This window comes from Stigmatopora argus, chromosome 13, assembly GCF_051989625.1.
Source record: "Stigmatopora argus isolate UIUO_Sarg chromosome 13, RoL_Sarg_1.0, whole genome shotgun sequence".
NCBI classification, from domain to species: domain Eukaryota; kingdom Metazoa; phylum Chordata; class Actinopteri; order Syngnathiformes; family Syngnathidae; genus Stigmatopora; species Stigmatopora argus.
Window position 1 is genome coordinate 1,520,008 of NC_135399.1, and position 22,099 is coordinate 1,542,106.

The following is a 22,099-nucleotide window of genomic DNA, read 5'->3' on the forward strand; positions in this document are numbered from 1 at the left end:
TCGCTCACTCACTCATTCATTCCTCCAATCAGCTGGGCGGAGGAGAAGCCGTGAGGCCGATCACTCCGCTCGGCGCGCACACTCCTCCGCTGCTCTCAGCATAGAACTGAATGAGGTGCTATGACCAGTGATCCAGCCTGTGTCAGTGTCTGTAGCCATCTCCGCGATTGAAACGGAGAGCGAAAGTGCACATGCGCCACAAACCCGCGCGACTGAATGTGAAAGATCAACCCGAGACTCATTCCAAGTGGAAAAACATATTACAGAGCCCCAGAGATGTCTCTTTCAAAGCCTGCCGTGAAGAGAAAGGTCGGTGATGAGCACAGACAGTTTCAAGAAAAGTGAGGAGTGCAATATTTCTTTGTTGAACACAGGGGCACCCCGACGTGTCCCATTTACACTGAATAAGTTGCGGTGCACAAGGAATACAATTTGAAACGTAATTGTACTACGAGACATGCTGAGGAGTACGAAAAATACCAGGGAGATGAGAGAGCCAACCAGGTTGCCAGTCTTAAAACATGTCTTCTGAGGCAACAGGATTTCTTCAAGAAGGCTACCAAAGACAGTAATGCAGCAGTCAAAGCTAGCTACGCCGTTTGTGAGTTGATTGATCCTGTGCTAAGTGATCCCAAATGGCTCATGGACTTGACTTTTCTTGTTGATATCACACATGAGCTTAATGTACTGAACAAGAAGCTACAAGGCCAGGGGCAACTTGTCAGTGCTGCCTATGACAACGTGAGAGCATTCTGCACTAAACTTGTGTTATGGAAAGCCCAGCTCTCTCAGACAAACCTTTGCCATTTCCCAGCATGCAAGGCTCTCGTGGATGCAGGCACACCATTCAGTGGTGAGAAGTATGTTGAGGCCATTTCGAAGCTACAGGAGGAATTTGATCACAGATTTGCAGACTTCAAGACACACAAAGCCACATTTCAAATTTTTGCGGACCCCTTCTGCTTTGATGTGGAAGATGCCCCTCCTGAGCTTCAAATGGAGCTCATTGACCTGCAGTGCAACTCTGCACTCAAAGCCAAGTTCAGGGAGGTGAGTGGAGAAGCAGACAAGCTTGGGCAATTTTTGAGAGAGTTGACCCCCAGCTTCCCTGAACTTTCCCGAAGGTTCAAACGGACCATGTGCCTTTTTGGGAGCACATACTTGTGTGAGAAGCTCTTCTCCACCTTGAACTTCAATAAGTCCAAGTACAGGTCCAGACTTACTGATGAGCATCTTCAAGCTCTACTGAGGGTCTCCACTGCTTCCTCCCTCAAGCCAAATGTGACTATGTGAGAAGAAACGCTGCCAGGTCTCTAGCAGCAAGGAGTAGGCAAGAGAAGCCGTGTTCAGAATATTTCATGTTCAATGTTCCATTCAAGTTCAGAAAGTTAAAGGTTAAAGAGCTGTTAATACAGACATTTGAAACGGAATAAAAATAATTCATTTTCTCTACTTAGCCAGCCAGTGTATATCTACTGTATGCTCATTAGTATTATTTGGTTTTGTATTACTGATTGATTTATTTTTTATTCATCTTTAAGTTAATTTATTTAATTCATTATTTTTTGTTAAAAAATAAAGATATTTGATAACGTTGGAATGTTTTATCAGTGCTTTTCTTGTGGAAATCCTGATGCGGCCCAGTCTCACCCAGACTCGGCCTCTAGCGGCCCCCAGGTAAATTGAGTTCGAGACCCCTGGTCTAGATGGATTTATATGCTTGGAGAAATAACAAATGAGGAATGTATAGTCTTGTAGAGTATGTTCGGTGGCTCCAACTGCGCTGTCTGTCATGAACCCAGAGAAAAATAATTTTAAATCATGTTCAAAGAGCGTGCAAAGAGAGAGAGTGGGCATAGGAAAATCCAATGATTAGACTTTTTTCACTACCATTGTGCACTATTCAATGCAGACTGATTCATGGCTCAAAGAAAACACGCCATTTGATGAGTCCGCTGCCCGCATGTGCTAAAACTAATTTGTGTACCGATTCTGGACTGACAATGGCCCTAAATGGTCCTCCTACAAAAAATGTTGATAGAAATGCAGAACATGGAAGTTTTGCAAGTGGTGGTTTTCAGAGTAAGGAATATATGTGGGTAATACAACGGTGTAATGGAATGTAACTTGGGAATAATATTGGTACCCACATGCAGATTTGAATATTTTTGTCACAGTGGTATGAGAATCCAGGTCCAATAGATTAGTTGTGCCATTACACAACAATGATGATACCGGACAACCAGTTCCAGAATCAAGTTCCCGGAATACACAGCTCTGACTGACAGTGAAGTCTAACATGTTAAACGCTGAACTCTTTATATCAGAGTGTGCCTTTGACCTCAATAAAGCATTATTAAACTTAGTTTTGCTCGGGCTGTCTTTAAAAAAAACATGCTAGCGCTAGTGGTTAGCATAACATATGCTAGCGGTTAGCATAACATATGCTAGTGGCTAGAATAAGATATGTACGCTAGCGGATAGCATAACATACGCTAGCAGATAGCATAACATATGCTAGAGGCTAGCATAACATAGGTACGCTAGCAGCTAGTATAACATAGGTACGCTAGTGGCTAGCATAACCTACGCTAGCCTAGTGTCATGCTAGCTCCTTATTGGACGAGGCGTCCAATGTATTGACAAAAAAACTGAAAATATGCCCCCAAATGAGATTGTGCCCTATCACATGGTGGGTTTTATCAGCAGCGGGCCGTGAATTTCAATCCGACGCCTTCAGTGCTATGTCTGACTCAATCCAACCCTCAAAACTATTTTATGGCTATAAAACCTTTACTGCAGCTACAGCTGCAACACACCGTCAATGCTGATCTGCGACTCTATGTGCACCCATATCATGGCTGAAATGAAACACCAAGTCATGCATATGAACTCGAAGTTTGCGGTCATTCCGGGAGGCTTGACAAAGGAACTACAACCGCTGGACATTGCCATAAACCAGTGGTGGGCCGTGAATTTCAAATCGACACCTTCAATGCTATGAATCAATCCAACCCTCAAAAACTATTTTATTGCTATAAAACCTTTACTGCAGCTAGAGCTGCGACACACGTAAAAAAGCATCAATAAGAACCTCATACAATTGAAATATTATTTAGGAATATAGACATATTTTACTCACCAAAAATACTTTTTTCTGCACACAAAATCCATCCTCCTTTCTTTCCTCCTTTTTTTATCGCCATCGAAGCTAATGCTGAAAGTTGAGCTTCTCCCGTCGTATTTCTGGCATAAGTTTTTATTCGATTTAGTGTGAAAATGTTTGTTCCCGGTTGTGACAGGCGTGCTTGCTTTGGAGTTGTCTGACCTTTCTTAGTGATGTCCAGCTTTTCTTGAAAAGTCCGTCTTGAAAACTGCTCTGACAGTAAATCTGCAAACAAATCAATTTCTTCTCCTCCTTCAGCCATTGCAGGTTAACAAAACCGCTATTAAATCAACACAACAATATATTTGCTTGTGGAGCTCGATCCAGATACAGTTTGGTAGCTCTGGCTAGTCCACTCTATCACTAGCCAATCATAGTTGGTGAAAGCGATGACGTATCCCTACACCTGTGAGAAGGCCTTATTGTCGCCAACTCGAAATCTGATTGGTTAAAGCAGGGGTGTCAGACTCAGGTTGGGGGTTAGGGTTAACGTCAACTTGATTTCACCTGGGCCGGACCATTTTAGATATAATGTTTAGATTTTTTTTATAAATTGATTAAAAGCCCTGAATATTCAGTTTTTATAGATCTAAAACAATACAGTGGTACCTCGAGATACGAGCTTAATCCGTTCCGGGACTGAGCTCGTATGACAAGATTCTCGTAACTCGAGCGGAAGTTTCCCATTGAAATGAGTGGGAAACAAATTAATTTGTTCCAACTCTCTGAAAAAAACACCAAAAACAGGATATTGGATTGAATTTTTTTTTTTATTTCTTATAGTTTGCCATATATTGACAAAGTAATAAATAACGAGTGGTTTAATAGAAATAAAGTGTTTAATCTAACTAAAATTGGGCGGATTTCGCCGAGGGGAGAGGGGCACAAAAGGGGCGGGGGGCTTCGGGTTTTTTTCTCCACACAACGCACTTGTAAACGGAACAAACACTCCACCCTCACGTTCGCTATCGATGGGCTGTTTGCTGTCGTACTTTTCCCTTCAAAATATTCCGAAAATGATCCACACAAATGTCCTCACAATTGGATAACGCACGACCACTTGCCAACGAGCAGCAGCGATCGCACCGCTGCTCATGGGAGCTTTGGGGGCGCTGGCTAGCGGCTCCTTTTAGCTTGTAGCATCTGTGGTCGCATCCCCTTGAACGGCGCCTATGATAGAGTTGCTACCGGGGATGCTGTTGCGAGCCAGTCCCCCTGATGTTCTTATGAGCAGCCAACGAGAAGTAATATAATATTCCTCACGTATTGATTGTGGGTAAAGTTTTATTCTGAGTGCCATTGCCTGTCGGCGTTGTGTGCCCGAGTATACTTCATTACCCAGAAAGCCCTCTTTGCCCCGCGCATGCGTGTTGTGCGTTTCCTGGTCTGAATAACTCATCCGGTGCTCGTAAATATTGTTATACACGAAAGATATGAAAAAAAAAATGCCATGGCCACCTGGCTTGGTCGCATCACGAAATTTTGACTGCATCACGGGCGAATTATTCGATCGAAATTTCCCCCGTAAGACGAGCATTTTGTATGATGAGCGGTCGTATGACGAGGTACCACTGTATTTATTTTAGCTTTTTTATATGTTTTTAGATTTTACAAAATGATTTTTGAACTAAAAACACAGAAACAAATTGATTAAAAAATTACAATTATTGATTTAAAAGAGGGAAAATCAGGAAATGTAATATACATCTATACTCTTCATTTTAATTTGATCCTAAAACAGAAAGTCGTCACTTATGATTTGCTTTCCACACAAAATGATGCGGCGGGCCAGATTTGGCCCCCGGGCCGCCATTTTGACACATGTGCTCTAGGGCAAGGGTGTCAGACTCGGATTGGTTTGCGGGCCGTGTTGACGTCAACTCGATTTCATGTGGGTCGGACCATTTTAGATATAATATTTAGATTTTTTTTATAAATGGATTGAGAGCCCGGAATATTCCGTTTTTTATAGCTCTAAAACAATGTTTATTTTAGCTTTTAATATATATTTTTAGATTTTACAAAATGATTTTTGAACTAAAAACTGAAAAAAAAAGATTAAAAAATTACAATTATTGATTTAAAAGGGGGAAAATCAGGAAATTTAATATACATCTATACTCTTCATTTTAATTTGATCCCAAAACAGAAAGTCGACATTCATGATTTACTTTCCCGGGCCACACAAAATGATGCGGCGGGCCAGATTTGGCCCCCGGGCCGCCACTTTGACACGTGGGTTAAAGCAACAGTTTTATTGACGCTTGTTTTACGCAGCAGAGCCTGCAGAACTGATTGTAAAGGCCTCAAGGCAGATTTCTGACCCTGGCAACAAATAATGGCTGAAATGTGATTTGATATGTAATTTTATCCATTGTTATCATGAAATGTTGCAATCAAATACATTAAAGCACTGCTTGTGTTTGCAACTGTTCGGGCCTCCGTGAATTACGTGACCACCTGGCTGGTACACAGCTTAGGCTTTAGCAAACATAAAATGGAACTTTACCACCACCTTCTGTTCCAGAATAGAGGGTATAGAGTCAGCCAACACTTTTGCATTTTCAAACGTTTAAACAACGCTGGAGCATTGTCAAAATTTCTACTCGAGAAGTTTTCTGATTTTTGCTGTTTTAGCCCCAAAACAACATCATCTAAATCAGGAGTTTCAAACATACGGCCCGTGGACCAAAAGCAGCCTGCTAAGGTGTCCAATCCAGCTTGCAGAGTTATGTTTGACAGGCTCTTGACGCACATTCGACATTGTACCAAACAAATTACCGTAATTACTCGAATATAACACGCAGGTTTTTGCAAAATAATTAATTCCAATAGTTGGGGGTGCGTGTTATAATCAAAAACTATTTTTTTTTTTTTTTTTTTTTTTTTTTTTGGTCTTGTTACATGGCCCTTAGCCTGGTGCTTTTTCTTGCCAAATAAATTGAATTGAAATTGAATTGAATAAAATAAATTACAAATTTTCGATCGAAAAAAGCATTGTCAAACTCACTTTGACGCACGGATTTTACGTCATCTCGTAGAGCCGACGCACGGATTTTACGTCATCTCGTGAAGCCGAGACCACCACTGCCCCCCTCTAGCCTCGTACCCGTCTCAGTTCACCCTCTCTCAGTTCAGTGTTATAATCAATAACTAAAATAAATTACAAATTTTCGATCGAAAAAAGCATTGTCAAACTCACTTTGACGCACGGATTTTACGTCATCTCGTAAAGCCAATCGGATGATGTGTTGTGGGAGGAAGAGGAAGTGGATGAAGGAAGCGTGGACGTTGATAGGATTCTCAACGAAGAGATGTATGAGAGGACAGACAAAGAGAGAGAGGAACTTTTCATTTGAAGGATTCTAATGAATAAATTTGTTTGAACAAAACAATCGTGAAACGAAGAAAAAAAGGTAAGATTTCTGATTTTCGTCAGCGGGAAATTTTAGGTGCGCACTATATTCGAGTACTGCGTTTTTCCAGATTTTTTGGGCCCAAAGTTATACCTGCGTGTTATTTTCGAGTGCGCGTTATATTCGAGTAATTACGGTAGGTCGTTTTATTTTGACATTGGCACCGCAAAACTAAATCCAACAATTTGTGACTTGTGTTATTAAGTATGTGCACGACTACACGTTGCTGAGTTTTGTGTACGTAGACAGTCACATCCAACAGCCACAAAACCAACAAGAAGTGACATGAAATTATCTCGAATTGGCCAAAAATTCACAGGAAGTGACCAATGAACATTGTTATGAATTATTTGCTATAAACCTTAACTTAAAGGTTTGTGTACCAGAGTGATAGCCACTAATTTGATCATTGTGTCTGGGCAGAGGCTTCACAACAATGTGTGGAAAAAAAGCAGGCATATCATAATGTTTGTTGTATAAACAATTTAGCTGTGTTCTGACAGTTGTGAAGCTTTTACTAATTTGATCATTCCTGGCTTGTCTTTACATCCTGTCCCTTTAGTTGAAAGAAAGTTGTTATATCTTGAGAATCTTTTACCTCAACAAATGTTTAGGTTAACGCCCACTTTGGGTGGAGGCAATGAAGACTTTAAAAAGGGAGTCAGAATAACAAGAATCTCGCTTTTTCTCGAGCCAATAAAGAGAACTGGTCATGGAAGCTTCAACAATGTCTTGCCTATATTTTTGTTAACACTTGTTTCACCAGATCTGTCAGAACAAAGAAAAGAACATCCCACAACAGGAAGCAACTAAAAAAATAATTCGGAAATAATTCAAAATGTAAAGGTAAAAGTACACGTACCGAAACTGCAAGGAAGTGATGCAAAATTAAGTCATTGCCAGCCAATGACATCGACAGATTTCCAATTCACTTAAACTGGGAGGACTACCTGTGAATGCTCATCTTTCAGTGCCATTGATGATGGTATATGTCCAATCCATTTTGACTAGCCATGACACATTAGCTTATTTGGCCAAAATTAAATTGGTTCGGCTCCCAAGATCTAATTACCATGACCGTGGACCGTAATCCAAATTGAGTTACACCCTGACACCATGATCAAAATGTTGTGATAGTGTCTCCCTTGTTATTTATGGATGTTTGGGGGAATTTTTAATGGTGAACCAGACAACAGCCCCAATGAGGCCGATTAGAATGAAGAATTGTACAACAAATCCAGAATTTAGAAACTCACATTTATTTGGTAGCAAGGTACAATCAGCATGAATCGATGATGCGTCTCATGCTCATGAAGCGAGTGTTGCTCATGCCCATCTCCTTGAAGCTTCGGTGCTCACCGGGCCTTACATAGAGCATTTTGCCACGGAGGTTGGGCTGCTCAAACAGCAGCCAGTGGCCTTCCATCACTTGGCAGGACAAGCATTCATTCATGCCCAAGCGTTCTAAAATGTTCTCGCAGTCATCTGTCAGTTCATTCATCTGACCGCTTAGGTTCTCCCTCTCAAAGATCTTCATCCTAAACTGACCTTTGTGCTTTTTTCAGCAGGAATAAACAGTAAGAAATTAGAGAAAAAAGCAGGGAAACCCGTTGTAACATTTCGTTGTGGATTAGACCTACAATGGGGATGAGGCGACACGACCTAATACCGCTGCCCAGGCCAATCATACTCAAGAAGTCTGAGTACTCGCCCCTTCTCAGGAGGTGCTGGTTGCCCATGAAGTTGGTGCGCTCGTAGATTATGAAGCAGCCGCTCTCCACCCGGCAAGACTGGCATCTGCTCAGGTATGAAGACATATCGGCGCAGTCGCTCATACACTCATAGGAGCGACCCTGGAGGTTCTTTTCCTCAAACAGAATGATCTACGGATGGTAGGGAGACCTGTTTAGCTTGCTGATATATTAAAGAGTAATAAACAGTGATGCTGATACCTACCTTGCCCATATTGGTAGTGGTGATCTTCAGGATCTCTCAGAGAGCTGTGCCTGACCTGCTACTTCTCTGCCTGAACATCCATCTTTTATACCTGATACCAAACAAAGACAGTGTGCCCCCTATTGTCTAAATCCCTGAGCAAGCACCCGATTTTAAAAGCCTATAGAGCATTGAGTTGTTTGCCCGTATAACCACAGGGTCATAATGACGGTGCAGAATTTTCCTTCTACTGAAGTCATTCAATTTCATTGGAACTATATGTGTAAATATTTTGATCTTGAGTATACAAAGCATCTCTTCAAAGTGTAAAAAGCAAACAACTACGACTGTGCAAATTAGATGCACCAAGGATTATAGGATTAGCACACAGTAGAAGAGTAGAACTGTTTATTTGCTTAGACAATTTGTATTTAATCCCAACAGCCCTATCGATGTTCTTTATTCTATACACATGTAGTTTTGGTTTTACGAATACGTACATTCCAAGGGCATTTAATTGGTCACCACTGTATTAGGAACTAAAATTTCTGAAATAATCTACTATTGCCTAGAAACCACTTCAGAGCCTATCCTGCAACTGTTATTGGCTAGAAAAGCCACTAGCACCCCCACAAACCTAGTGAGGATAAATGGCCCGGAAAATGAATTAATGAATGGCAATTATTTTTTCTTGCGGGAAAAATAGGGAGGAGAAGATATTCTACACTTCTACTCCACAATCTATTGATTTTATATCCATGTTGAAATAAGTAAATTACATTGTTTATAGAAGGCTGGTAAGCATAGTTCTCATTGTTGGATAATGAGAGAGCGTGGTTGTTTTACTAAAAACTATTCAGTTGATTGGTGAATGATTAGTTAGTTTTGCTTCAAAATTGGTAACAGAGCAAGACAGTCATTTTGACCAATTTGTTGATTTCAAAGGGCTCCTATAAGGAGTGAGCAAGATTGACATAGGTTTTTAACCTATTTCATATTTAATGCTAACCTAGCTTTCAGATGATATCTGCCATTGTTTAAAAAATATTTTTAATGCTATTTTTGAATGGACGGTTTATTTAAAAAATACTTTAAAATTAGTGGCTAGTTGGTAAAAAAGAAAATGAATAAAAAATTGACAATGTTATCGCATATTGGGCGGCCCGGTGGAGTGAGTGGTTAGCGCGTCGGCCTCACAGCTCTGAGGTCCTGGGTTCAAATCCAGGTCATATCCATCTGTATGGAGTTTGCATGTTCTCCCCGAGCCTGCGTGGGTTTCCTCTGGATACTCCGGTTACCTTCCACATTCCAAAAATCACGACAGGGGAAAAAGTGTTTCGGGGAACACCTGGAAACTCGCTGGTGGATATTCTTCCAAAAATTACGTTTGCAAATGACGTGGAAAGGCGTCCTACCTTGCAACTAAATTGGGTCAGCGCGGCCAGCACCCCAATACCCCAATACTGTCTCACCGAGTCTTCCCGTCACGATAGAAAAATAGTGTTCCAGGGATCACAGCGTTCTACCTTACAACTAAATTGGGTCAGCGCTGCCAGCACCATCGTGTCTCGCCGAGTCTTCCTGTCACTACAGGGGGAAAAAGTGTTTCGGTGAGCACCTGGAAACTTGTTGGTTAGAATGATTAACACAATTATTCCCATCCTTGCCAAATAAGCACCCCAATACCCCAGTTTTGAGCTTAGCCAATCGAATGACCACAGTTCTAGCCATCGCTTCAGTAAATGTTCCTCCCTTAGCGGAATTATTTGGAATGTAAGTACAACACTGATCTCCAATCTGTATCGTTAATGAAACCCTGCTCATTATAATATACATAACTGATCTACTCTGTATTTTTATTCGGAGTAATCCAAAGGACTATGGACTCTAACCCTGACTTAATTTCACGTCTAGCTTTGAACTCCTCGGGGATACCACTTAGTTCTCCAATTGAATCTAAATAAACCAGAGAGTCAGGAACATATGGCCTCCTAAAACTACTCTCTCTTTTGTGGTGTTGAGAATTTCAGCCACTCCCTTATACATTACGTTAACAGACATTTTCATCCTAACTAAGGTGCACATCCAAATCCAGTGTGGCGGAAGCGCATTCCGCAATATATCATTGCCGCACATCCAGTAGCTATTAGCTACAACTGTTGTCTATACGCCCATGAATCGAAGGTGTGCTATTGTAATTGTTATTTTATGGCACGACTGATCAATTGGACCTGGATTCTCATACCATATTGGCAGTGTGACAAAGGTAGGTTTAGTTCTAGTTTTAGGTTTTGTCCTTCTTCTTCTGTGTCTTTCTTGCTACAGCAACTAAGGAAATTTCCCCAATACGGGATGAAATGAAGTTCTAACAGTGGCAGGCTGCGAATTAACAATTTGACACCTTCAGTGCTATGTATGAATCAATCCAACCCCGAAAAAATATTCTATGCCCATAAAACCTTTACTGCAGCTACAGCTGCGACACATATCCAATTGATCCAGGTCCAATTGATCAATCGTGCCATAAAATAACAATTACAAAATTATTTTAAAAAGCATCAATAAAAGCAATGAAAGGAAGCTGACAGACAATTTGGAATTATTTAATGAGTATTCATGGACAAAACATAATTAACATCAGTCTGTGATTCAGATATTGTTTTAGGCCAGCAGAGAAGGCTTTGCCGGCCCTGACTGTCCACCACTGAGTTCTAATCTAATTTAATCTAATCTCTGCATGCGGGATCCAAGATAAAACCCAAGTTACCGTTCACCATTATATTAACTGAAATGAATTGAATTGAATGCTTTCATTGACATTACACAAGTATAATGAGATTAAAAGCTTTCACCACATAGTGCAGAAATAACAGCAGACGGAAAAATATATCAATAAATAAGTAGTGAGGTCAGCAGAGTGACGCGCGCTTGTCCCGTCTGAAGTCCAGGATGAGTTCCATGGTTGTTGAAGACGTTCAGCGCCAAGTCGCACCACTTGCTGAGACTATGGACATGTTATACCCTGCATTTCCCCTGGAAACACAGGGAGGGAGAAATAATCACGATAGGGATTCGTTGTTGCTTCCTCAATCCAACTTTACTGATATCTATTATAGCAACACTTTATAAAACAAAACATAATGTACACTTACACCCGTTCAGTATACGGTCATAACAATCTTTCTTTTTACAAATTCGAGAAGTCATTCTCAACTATTCGACAAGGTAAACAATGAAATATCGATAACATAAATTCCTTACTATAACCGTCATAGACACTATACAGGGCAATGGCGGCCTAAGGTAGCGTAATGGACGTTGCATCAGTGACGGGCCGTGCATTTCACACCTGGGCCTTCAGTAGTGCTACGTGTGAATCAATCCAACCCTCAACAAGTATTTTATGTCTATAAAACCTTTACTGCAGCTACAGCTGCGACACATAAAAATAATCAATAATAAACTCAAAAATTTAAATATTATTTCAGAAAATAGACGCATTTTACTCAACAAAAATTCTTTTTATTTATACACAAAATGCACCCTCCTTTCTTTTCACAAGAAATTTTCAATTACTCTGTGGTACAGATTACACGTGTGTTTCAGGTCCATCAAGAAGTTCTTTTCTATCGCCATCAAAGCTAATTCTGACAGTTGAGTCTGTCCTCTTGTATTTCTGGCATAAGTTTTTATTCTTTTTCGGGCTGAAAATGTCCGTTCGACAGAAGCAGTTGACACGGTGGTCACTGTCAAACGCACTAATGTGTACAGCCGTATGTATATACATACATACACGTATACCTCGACATACGAGTGGCCCGACATACGAGCAATTTGAGATACGAGTAAAATTTTGGGCAAATATTTATCTTGAGATACGAGACAAATTTTAATATACGGGCAGACAGCGGACGCGAGATGCTGCTCATAAGAACATCATGGGCACTGTCTTTCTCTCCGCAACTCCCTCGTGTAATGTCTGGTCGCAACTCCCTCTTTGTATTGTCTCTGCGAGCACTGAGTGGAGGGTTGCATTTTTTCAGTGTTTTTTTCCCCATTAGTCAGTGCGAATGGCGTATATACTATTTCTCGTTGGCAAGTTGTCATGCGTTATCCTATTGTGAGGAAATTCGTGTGCATCATTTTGGGAATATTTATATTATTATAGTAGAAGAATACAAACTCAAACAACCCTCGTTATTGACTGAAAGTCAGTGTGGAGGCGGGGCAAAAAGACCCAACCTGGGAGAAGAAAGGTATCAAAATGTCAAACAAAATTAGAATTGAGTTTAGTGTTAGGTTCAATTAAATTTATTTTTTAGTGTCATCCAAGTTCAATTAACTTTATTTATGTTATGTTACGAGCGTATTGCCGTGCAGCAGAGTATTCCCTTTTGTTGATGCGTGCACAGCCAACTGGTACGGAGGCAATTGGACAATCCCAGGAGAGGGCGGAGCCCTGGGGACTGTCGTTGACCAGTCAACATCATACCTTTAATCCATTAATACATTATTCATGTTTGTGTTATAAAAGCTGGGCAACTCGGTTTGGGTGTGTGTGCAATATGAAATGTATTTCTCTTGTAATTCTTTAATCTTTTTAGCAACTAGAATAGAATTTTAGTGGCACCTACTGGTTAAGGCCTGTCATCACTTTGTACATAGCGCCTCCCCTTGTTGTTCCCGCCTAAAGTTTGTCTCCGCCTACCTTGAATAAAAGTCTCGCGGCCCGCTTTCGGATGTGCATTTGGCCGAGCAGAGCTACCAGATCGACGTGTGTTCTGTCCGTTCGCTCCCTCCCTCTTCGGAAGGGTGGGGGCGAGACAAGAGATAAAGAAGCAAGCAAGCCGCGTCCATCTTGAAAAGTGGCCTGCCATTTCACCACTCCTGCCGGCCGAGTCTAAAACTATTCCACAAGTCGACGGTAGTCTGGGACACCTATCGAATCTTCTTCGGTGACTTCTTTAACAGGCGCCTGAAATCAACTAAAAGGTAAGCAGAATACCTGTTACTTTAATGTCAAAATTCTGCTATCAGATTGTTTAAATTATTGAGAAGTCACAGTAGAAATTTGACTTATATAGTACGAGTATTTGTTCAGGGAACATTTTCGTGATTATATATGAAATCAGGGATTTCACGATAACTGGTAGGATTAAGTGTTTTACTGACGAGTAAAATAAAAAGGGAATCCGGGATTCCTATATGGCGGTCGTATTAAAAGACATATTCAGCGGGGAAACGACTGGGTCCACAGATATTTAATTCCTAAAATTGAATATACTAAAATTCCAAATTCCTAAAATTGAATATACTAAAATTCCAAATTCCTAAAATTGAATATACTAAAATTCCAAATTCCTAAAATTGAATATACTAAAATTCCTAATTCCTAAAATTGAATATACTAAAATTCCAAATTCTTAAAATTGAATATATTAAAATTCCAAATTCCTAAAATTGAATAGACTAAAATTCCAAATTCCTAAAATAGAATATACTAAAATTCCCAATTCCTTAAATTGAATATACTAAAATTCCAAATTCCTAAAATTGAATATATTAAAATTCCAAATTCCTAAAATTGAATATACTAAAATTACAAATTCATTCGGTGATTTGTGATGACTGAATTGGTGAAAATGGAAGGAGAGTTTGTGAGAGAATGTGAAGATTCTGGTGGATGTGTTGGAATGAATGATGAAAAAGAGAAGAATGACGACAAAGAATGGAATGAATTGATGAGTTTGTACGGAGATGTGGAGGCACAGGTTCTGGGTGGTGTGGCAAGTAAAAAAAAAACAAGCTAAGGCTAGAAGTAAGTTGAAGAAACAATTTACTACGCTGAAAGGAAATGTACATCTTACTGGTCAAAAGGGGGAGTGGGACATGCATGGTTTGTCCATCGGTTTGCAGAAAATAGAGCGTGGCATCACAGCTAAAAAGGCAGAACTACAAAAGCAAAAGGAGGTGAGTAGGTGGAAACGTAACCCGATACAGAAGGAGGAGGAGGAGGAATTAGAAGAGCAGCTTTGGCCACGGTGAGGAGCAAACAGGCTATGGAAAAGGCCAGGTCAACATCTGCTTCTGAAAAATCAGGTGATCATGTGGCGCCCTCTGGTGGCATTAATAATACATTACAAAAATCAGGTGTTCCTGTGGCGCCCGCTGGTGGCATTTATCCTACATTACCCCAACCAACAGTGGATCATCCTAGCCCTCCTGAACCAGCTTTTTCTTTGTCGCCCCCTACTGTCCCTTCTGCACCTCCACCGACTTAACAAGCTTTGACAGGACCTTATGGTGCTTCACTACAACCACCCTTAGTGACTTTAGGTGGACGTTTGATCCTTGAGAATGAGGAGGATCCCATGTCCTCCAAGGCAAAAGATCTCATAAAGACGGCATGTAATCTTGAATACAAGAAAGTTAAAACAAGACAGTCCAGCGGTGACTTGAGTGATTTAACCACGGGACGGACACCAACAGGTTCATTGACTCCCAGGACTAGACTTGACCTAGACCGAGAGGACAATGATGACAAAGTAATGACCGAAACAGAAGTAGTAGAAAAAATGGCGAGACATGAGGCAGAGAGGGACCGACGTTATAGAGAACAGAAGTGGAAAGAGGAAGTGACTCGACAGAAAAAGGAAGGAAAGAAACATAGTAAGAAAGGAAAAGGTGAGTTGACGGACTATCTTAAACTGTTTGAGGACGCTAATCGACGATCAGATCATGACTCAGACAGTGATTCAGACATTCCAGACGAAAGGGAAAAAGAGGGTGTAGACATGTACAGACAGGCTCTACCAAATTCGGGATTTCACATTACTCTCCGCCCACGTAACAGTGGAGCGGACGAAAGACCAGACAAGACAGTCAGGCGGAGACCGAAGCCCAGCACGCAGCTGGTGCAAACTACATCTGGAGGTATGTTTCCCCTCCGCCCTCAGTGAGGAGGCATGATATATGATCCTCTTGTTCTTAGAGATGTGGCTGCATTGACTGAACAACTACCTCGTCTGGCGAGGGGAGGAAGTCCATGGCTGATGAAGTTCTTGGCCTTAATGAGTGGACAGAATTGTGCGCTTGGTGACCTGAGACAGGCCATGTCAGGTTCCTGCACTCAACATCAGGTACAAATGATAGAGGAAGAGGTAGGAACTACTAGACATCCACATGAATTTCCATTGACCCAGGTGTCAGACGCCTTGTTTAGGGCAATTAAAAATCCCTTCCCAAGACCTCATGACTTGGCCCCAACCGTGTTCCCATACACCAATGGAGTGGGAGGCCCGGTGCACTATGAACAGTGTGTTAAAGACTGGATAGAAAGCACCGGCCGCCATCCATCTGGCCTATTTGAGAGTGAAACCTTGTTCAGAACAGCTGTTGTCGAGGGTCTTCCGGAACCTGTGAAAAAGGAGTTGAAGAAGGACCTCGACTTGTTGACAGGTGACAAACCTAGATTTAAACGTCACCTGACTCACCATTGTAAGATGTATGATGAAGAAAGGGTCAAAGAAAAAGCCAAATCACAAAATTTGACCTCTGCTCTGTTAAAACTCCAACTTTCCAAGTTACATAGTGAAACCAAACAATCTAAACAAGAAAAGAAGGCCAGAGACCCCTATGGACAAACAGGACAATCGGCCCAAATGTTCCAGGGTTATGGTGGGGCCCGAGGTGTTGTTCAGTTCCATGGTGGATACGGTGGTCACGGGCGTGGTTTCTCTAGTGGCCGGGGAAGAGGGTACTCAGGACAGGGCCAACAAGGCAACTGTTTTGTGTGTGGCGGTATTGGTCACTGGGCACGTGATTGTCCCAGTCAACAGCAGCAATGGCAGCAACCATTCCCGCAGCAACCGCTAATACAGCAGTATGGCCCACCACAGCAAAAGCGGCCTATACGCGGTGTAGGATGAGGCACTGGCAGACCATGGCAGCCCCAGCGGTCACCTGGACAATATTACCAAGGCGGAGATGATCCCTACGGTCCATGGTATACTCCACATTCCGAATAGGGGTGCCCGAGAGGCTCGGGAAGCAGTGGTACGGCAGACCCAATGCTTCACATGAAAGTCAACGGCGTACAAACATCAGCTTTGGTGGACACGGGGGCAACGCATTCATCTTTGAACATCCCGCTCGCTCCCAGGTGTCTCTCCTCTTCCGCCGTGACTTTGGTTGGCTTCTCGGGTTCTCCTCAAGCTCTGCCCGACCTCTCCGAACTGAAATCCCCCAGCTGAAACAGACTCTCTTCCATCCTCACGTTCATTCACCCTGAACGCCTGTGAATTTGATGGGAAGAGACTTGTTGATGTCTATTGGAGCTACCATCTTATGTGGGCCGCATGGCCTCACAGTGACTTTACCAAATGGTTCAAAGATTCCGTGTTCACAACCAGTACGAACATGTGGACAGTGGTTGATGTGTCGTTTGCAACAAGATTCAGAGGTAGCAACGATCTGTTGGTCACGTCTTGAGCCTGAAACTCCGGCTACTGGGGGACTGTGGTCTGTTTATCACCTGTGGAAACCATTCATTGACTCTCTCTGGCCTTACCATTCACCCATGGATGATTTTCATTGTACGTTGTTTTATGACACAGACGATGACTTAGTCTATCGAGACGGTTTTCAGAAGGTTCTTGGAACACCCTGGCAGTTGAAATCCACCCAAATTTTTGTGGGTCCTGAAGGTGTAGCGTCATATGTTGATTTGGATAATTAAGTGTTACAAAATGTCGGACACAGCTGACCCACACATTTCTTTGGCTCTGTCTCTGAAGCTCGGTAACTCGGTCCAATGGTCAAGAGACGTCTTAAAGTCACTGACTGGCAGTCCACTGACATCCCAGGACTGACTTATTCAAAAATGCACGACTCTTATCAGATTGACCCACAGACTCCATTGTTAAACTCCTCCATTTTGGAAGAACAAATCTTGACTCGAGAACATGGCAGGGAATTGACTGATCACCACCAGACAGAGGATCTGTTGAAGACTATTCCGGACACATTGTGGTCATCAGGACCATTTGATGTGGGCCATTGTGTTCAAATCCCACCTGTAACGTTAGGAGTAGATGAGTGTCATCATCCACAGGCCACAATATAGATGGACCCCAGATGCAGACAAAGGTATGGAAGACACTCTATGTGGACTGTGGGACGCAGGTGTGATAGAAATTTCTGATTCACGATGGAACACGGCACTGCGACCTGTACTTAAGGCAGATGGACAGAGTTACCATATGGCACATGACCTTAGACCTGTAAATGACGCAACGCTGACTCTGATCCTAACAGTACCAGACCCCCATAGGATGTTGAGTTCGTTCAGTCCAGTGTACCAATGGTTCACTTGTATTGATTTAGCTAACACATTTTTCTGTGTACCTTTACATCCTTCGGCTAGACAGTACTTTGCTTTCACCTATAGCGGTGTCCACATGCAGTATCAGCGCCTGCCACAAGAGTTTAAAAACTCACCTGGTATTTTGAATCAGTGTCTGAAGAACCTGTTCCAAGACCTGACTTTACCTGAAGGTACTGTTCTTTTACAGTATGTGGATGACCTTTGCATTGCGGCAATTACTTCTGAAATCTGTCTGGAGGTCACTGGGCTGGTCCTACTCAAACTTCATAATCTTGGTTTCAAAGTGTCCAAAAAGAAGCTTCAGTGTTGTCGAAAAGAAGTAACTTTTCTCGGTCGTGTTGTGTCAGCCAGAGGACTGTCCATGTCACCTGAACATCGAAAATCAATTTTGTCTCATTCCAAACCCCAAACTGTAAAAGATATGTTGTCAATTCTAGGCCTCTGTGGCTACAGTAGGACCTATATACCATGTTATGTGGACAAGACAAACACCTTTCGTGCTCTGGTCAAAGACAAAGGTGTTAAGAACCTCAGAACACAACTTGATTGGACAAAGGAAACGGATGCAGCCTTTGTGTCTCTGGTCCAAGAACTGGCCTCGGCGGCTGCCCTGGCCAACCCTGATTTTGATAAACCCTTCTATCTTGATGTGTACAATTCGGCGACCACAGTAAATGCTGTTTTGTTTCAGAAGGTTTCAGCGGCTAGACGAGTATTGATGTATTGTAGTGTAGCACTGGATAGTGTTGAACTCCGTCAATCAGATTGTACTCGTTATGCCGCAGGGCTTGCTAAACTGATTCTTAAAACAACACATACAGTGATGGGACATCCCCTATACGTTCTGACTGATCATGGGGCGTGACCGGACGTTTCGTCGACAGACATTTGATCGACGGACGTTTGGTCGACGGACGTTTTGTCGAACGGACGTTTGGTCGACGGATTCGCTGCCGGACATTCCGTCGAACGGACGTTTCGTCGTCGCCGGGTTCGCTCGCTCTCAAAATTATAATCATGAGAGTGAGTTTGTAATTGCATTGACAATGTAAGAGCATTAATTTCTAAATAACTAATATCAAAATTATCAATAAGTTGTGTATTATTGGCGTGTGTGTACATGTTATTCGTCGCCGGATTCGCTCGCTCGCTCCCGGATTCGCTTCGCTCGCTCTCAAAATTATAATCATGAGAGAGAGACTTTGTAAATGTCAGAGCATTAATATCTAAATATCTAATATCAAAATTATCAATAAGTTGCGTATTATTGGCGTGTGTGTACATGTTATTCGTCGCCGGATTCGCTCGCTCGCCCCGCCCCCGGATTCGCTCGTATTGGAGTTGGTGTACTTGTTTTTCAAACTGCGGCCCGCGGGCCATATACGGCCCGTTAGGCTTTTTAATCCGGCCCGCCGACGTTGTCCAAATTATAGTAAAAATCAATGACCTCATTCATTTCCCTTTGCCCTGCAATACCGCTCATCACTCTCAATTTAAAGACTTCTTTCGTTGAATAATAATATGTTCTTAATGTTGAAAGTAAATTTGAAAATAAATTTTCATCTTCAATTGTGTCTTTTTTCTTATATTTCAATCCCCAGGTTTGATAAATTACATTGCGTCTCCAAATGCTGTCAAATTTTAGTATCCATTCTGGCCCGCAAGCCAAAGAGTTTGCCCACCCCTGGTATAGACAAACTTGCTTCTTTTATACTATTATTGTCCCAAATCAAACGCATTATCAATAAGTTGCCATTCAAAAAGTTTGCCCATCCCTGGTATAGACAAACTTGCCCCTTTTATACTATTATTGTCCCAAATTAAACACATTATCAATAAGCTGCCATTGACGGCGGTAGACGTCCGATTCATGTTGACTGAGGTGCAGATGCTATTTCTGTTATTAGAGCTCCATCAAGGGGATATATAACACAGCAGTCAACATGAATCGGACGTCTACCGCCGTCAATGGCAGCCGGACGTCTATATGTCTCGCGGGCCGCAGGTTGAAAACCGTGTACACACTCCAATACGAGCGAATCCAGGGGAGGGGCGAGCGATTCTGAACGGCGTCCGCGACCCCCCCCCCCCCCCCCGCTTCGTAGCATCGCTAATGTTAGCGCAAAACCCGCATTTCAAATGGAATTTACCACATTTCCTTTTTTTTTCTCTCACTCCGTCTGGGTTTTTCTTGCTTATTTATTTATTTATCCTAACTAAAATGACTTATATGATGTATTTAGTAAAAATCTGAGATTTATTTTTTGTAACCACCCTCCCAGACAGGTGTTCAAATGAACACCCACAAAATACAGGAAATAAGGCCTAAGGGTGCCACTGTCAGAACTGATGTAATAAAAGTCTAGACAGGTGAATGAACTACATGTATAAATGCAACATATATATATATATATATATATATATATATATATATATATATATATATATACGTACATACATACATACATCAGTGGCGGGCCGTCAGGGCCTTCAAGGCCTTCTCTGCTGGCCTAAGAAATATTTGAATCAGCGGGGTGTGCAGAGGGGTCAGTTTGGAGCAACTGAGCATACTGATCTTTAGGGTCTGGTCCCACTGCCCTATCGATCAAACGCACAACCAGAGTACAAGCTAAGGGGATGATGCAACAGCCACAGAGAATAAGTAAAGCAGTGAACACAACAACAGATATTAGTCAGGGTTCGGAGGCCTTCTAAGGCTTTGGTGAGACGTCCATTTGGAGCAGTGTTATTAAGGATGAAAGTACAACATGCATCACCAAAGATAGCACACACACCACCCTTCTCAGCCAATAACATGTCTAATGCTATACGATCTTGGAAAGCCATGAGAGATGTTGCCGCTAACTGTTCATGTACCGCCTCAAACGACTAAACAGTGTAATTGCCAAGTCGTTGGACATTGTAATGAACATAATTATTGCGATCAACATTTTTGTTAGGGGTGACCCATATTAGAATACTTTCGAATCCTGCTGAAACCTGATTAACCAGTTTATACTCATCAGGAACGCCACATGGGACGCCTATGGCGTCAATATAGGTGGGGTCGGAGTTACCCATCCAGGTGGGTGATGGTCTCTTATTGCAATGCAAGACATCCTTCAGGTTTGAAGGTAATCGTATTTCAGTTGTTAGATCCACTGGGAAAACAGAAACCGGAAGCATCAAAGACACCGAAGAACACACACCAGAAGCATTTGTGGGTAATCTATCATACAACTTATCGCTTCCACACCATAACCAGATGTCAGCTCGGGATAAGGGGTGTGGCACCGGAAAAGACATATTTAATACACACCAGTCAGACGGAATGCTTCCCAACGATTTTCCAGTCCCATTTAATTTGAGACAGGTAAAATTTTGGCGGGCTACTGATTTGTCAAAAATTGGTTTTTCTTTATTTTCTTGGGCAAGTGGGAATATCGAATCGTACTTAGAACAATTAAATTTCGGGTTGGTGTTTTTTAGGAGGTCCACAATACATTCATTGTCTACTGGGGCCGAAACAATACGGAGTACGAGTTGATCACCCATACACACGAGACAATCATCTTGGGTTTCGCTGGCAGCTTGCTCTGCCATTAACAGCCAATTGTTAGATACTGCTGTAATACCTGTAGTCATTCTAAACCAATCGTCCACTGATGGTTCGCCATGGATTATGCGGACTTTACTCGATTTAGGGGATACGATTGACGGAGTCACCTTGCCAGTTTTTGCCTGAGTAGTACTGGGTTTTTTACACATCCCCACTGGCCAGCATGGATCGGTATCCGAGGACCACGCACACAGGGTTAGGAAGCTAATGGTGTCTCATTCGTTGGAGATTGCGGTGTCATTGGAGCCACATCCGTCTGATTGGAGATCGCCTAACAGGAGTATGACATACACGTGGAGCGCTCTTTCAAAAATAACAAGAGAAAAATTAAAACAATAATCAATAAGTCCTGTACCCCACTTCCCTCTCTTGGACTGGGATAAGCCCAGTCCAGACCAGGAACTATGTCCAGGAACTATATGTCATATTTAGATGTATGTGACCTGTCCCCGGGAGAATCAAAGGCCGCCTTTGGAGGATCTTGTGGGTGATCACGTGCAGCTGCAGCAGCCTCCTTTACCTGTGAGGATATACTAGATACAAGAGAATGCAGTTGTCGATTAATATGCTGCATGTGA

The 22,099-nt window shown here is 42.2% G+C and overlaps 1 protein-coding gene and 1 long non-coding RNA gene across 2 annotated transcripts; both read right to left on the reverse strand.

Annotated features, from left to right (window-relative positions):
* Positions 1-7,820: 7,820 nt before the first annotated feature.
* On the reverse strand, positions 7,821-8,630 carry LOC144087091 (gamma-crystallin M3-like). Its single transcript, XM_077617388.1, has 3 exons — positions 8,539-8,630; positions 8,223-8,465; positions 7,821-8,137 (listed from the first exon to the last, which is right to left on the reverse strand). The coding sequence occupies exons 1-3, from the start codon at positions 8,545-8,547 to the stop codon at positions 7,862-7,864; spliced, it is 528 nt and encodes a 175-aa protein (XP_077473514.1). The 5' UTR covers positions 8,548-8,630; the 3' UTR covers positions 7,821-7,861.
* A 2,474-nt stretch (positions 8,631-11,104) lies between these two features.
* LOC144087093 (uncharacterized) lies at positions 11,105-13,878 on the reverse strand. Its single transcript, XR_013304642.1, has 2 exons — positions 13,226-13,878; positions 11,105-11,550 (listed from the first exon to the last, which is right to left on the reverse strand). It is a non-coding gene; the product is annotated as an uncharacterized LOC144087093 (long non-coding RNA).
* Positions 13,879-22,099: the final 8,221 nt, after the last annotated feature.

Bases quoted from the DNA above. Each gene is read 5' to 3' on its own strand.
- LOC144087091 (XM_077617388.1), bottom strand. The intron at 8,138-8,222 runs GTAGGTCTAATC...TGCTGAAAAAAG, and splicing joins CGTGTCGCCTCATCCCCATT to CACAAAGGTCAGTTTAGGAT.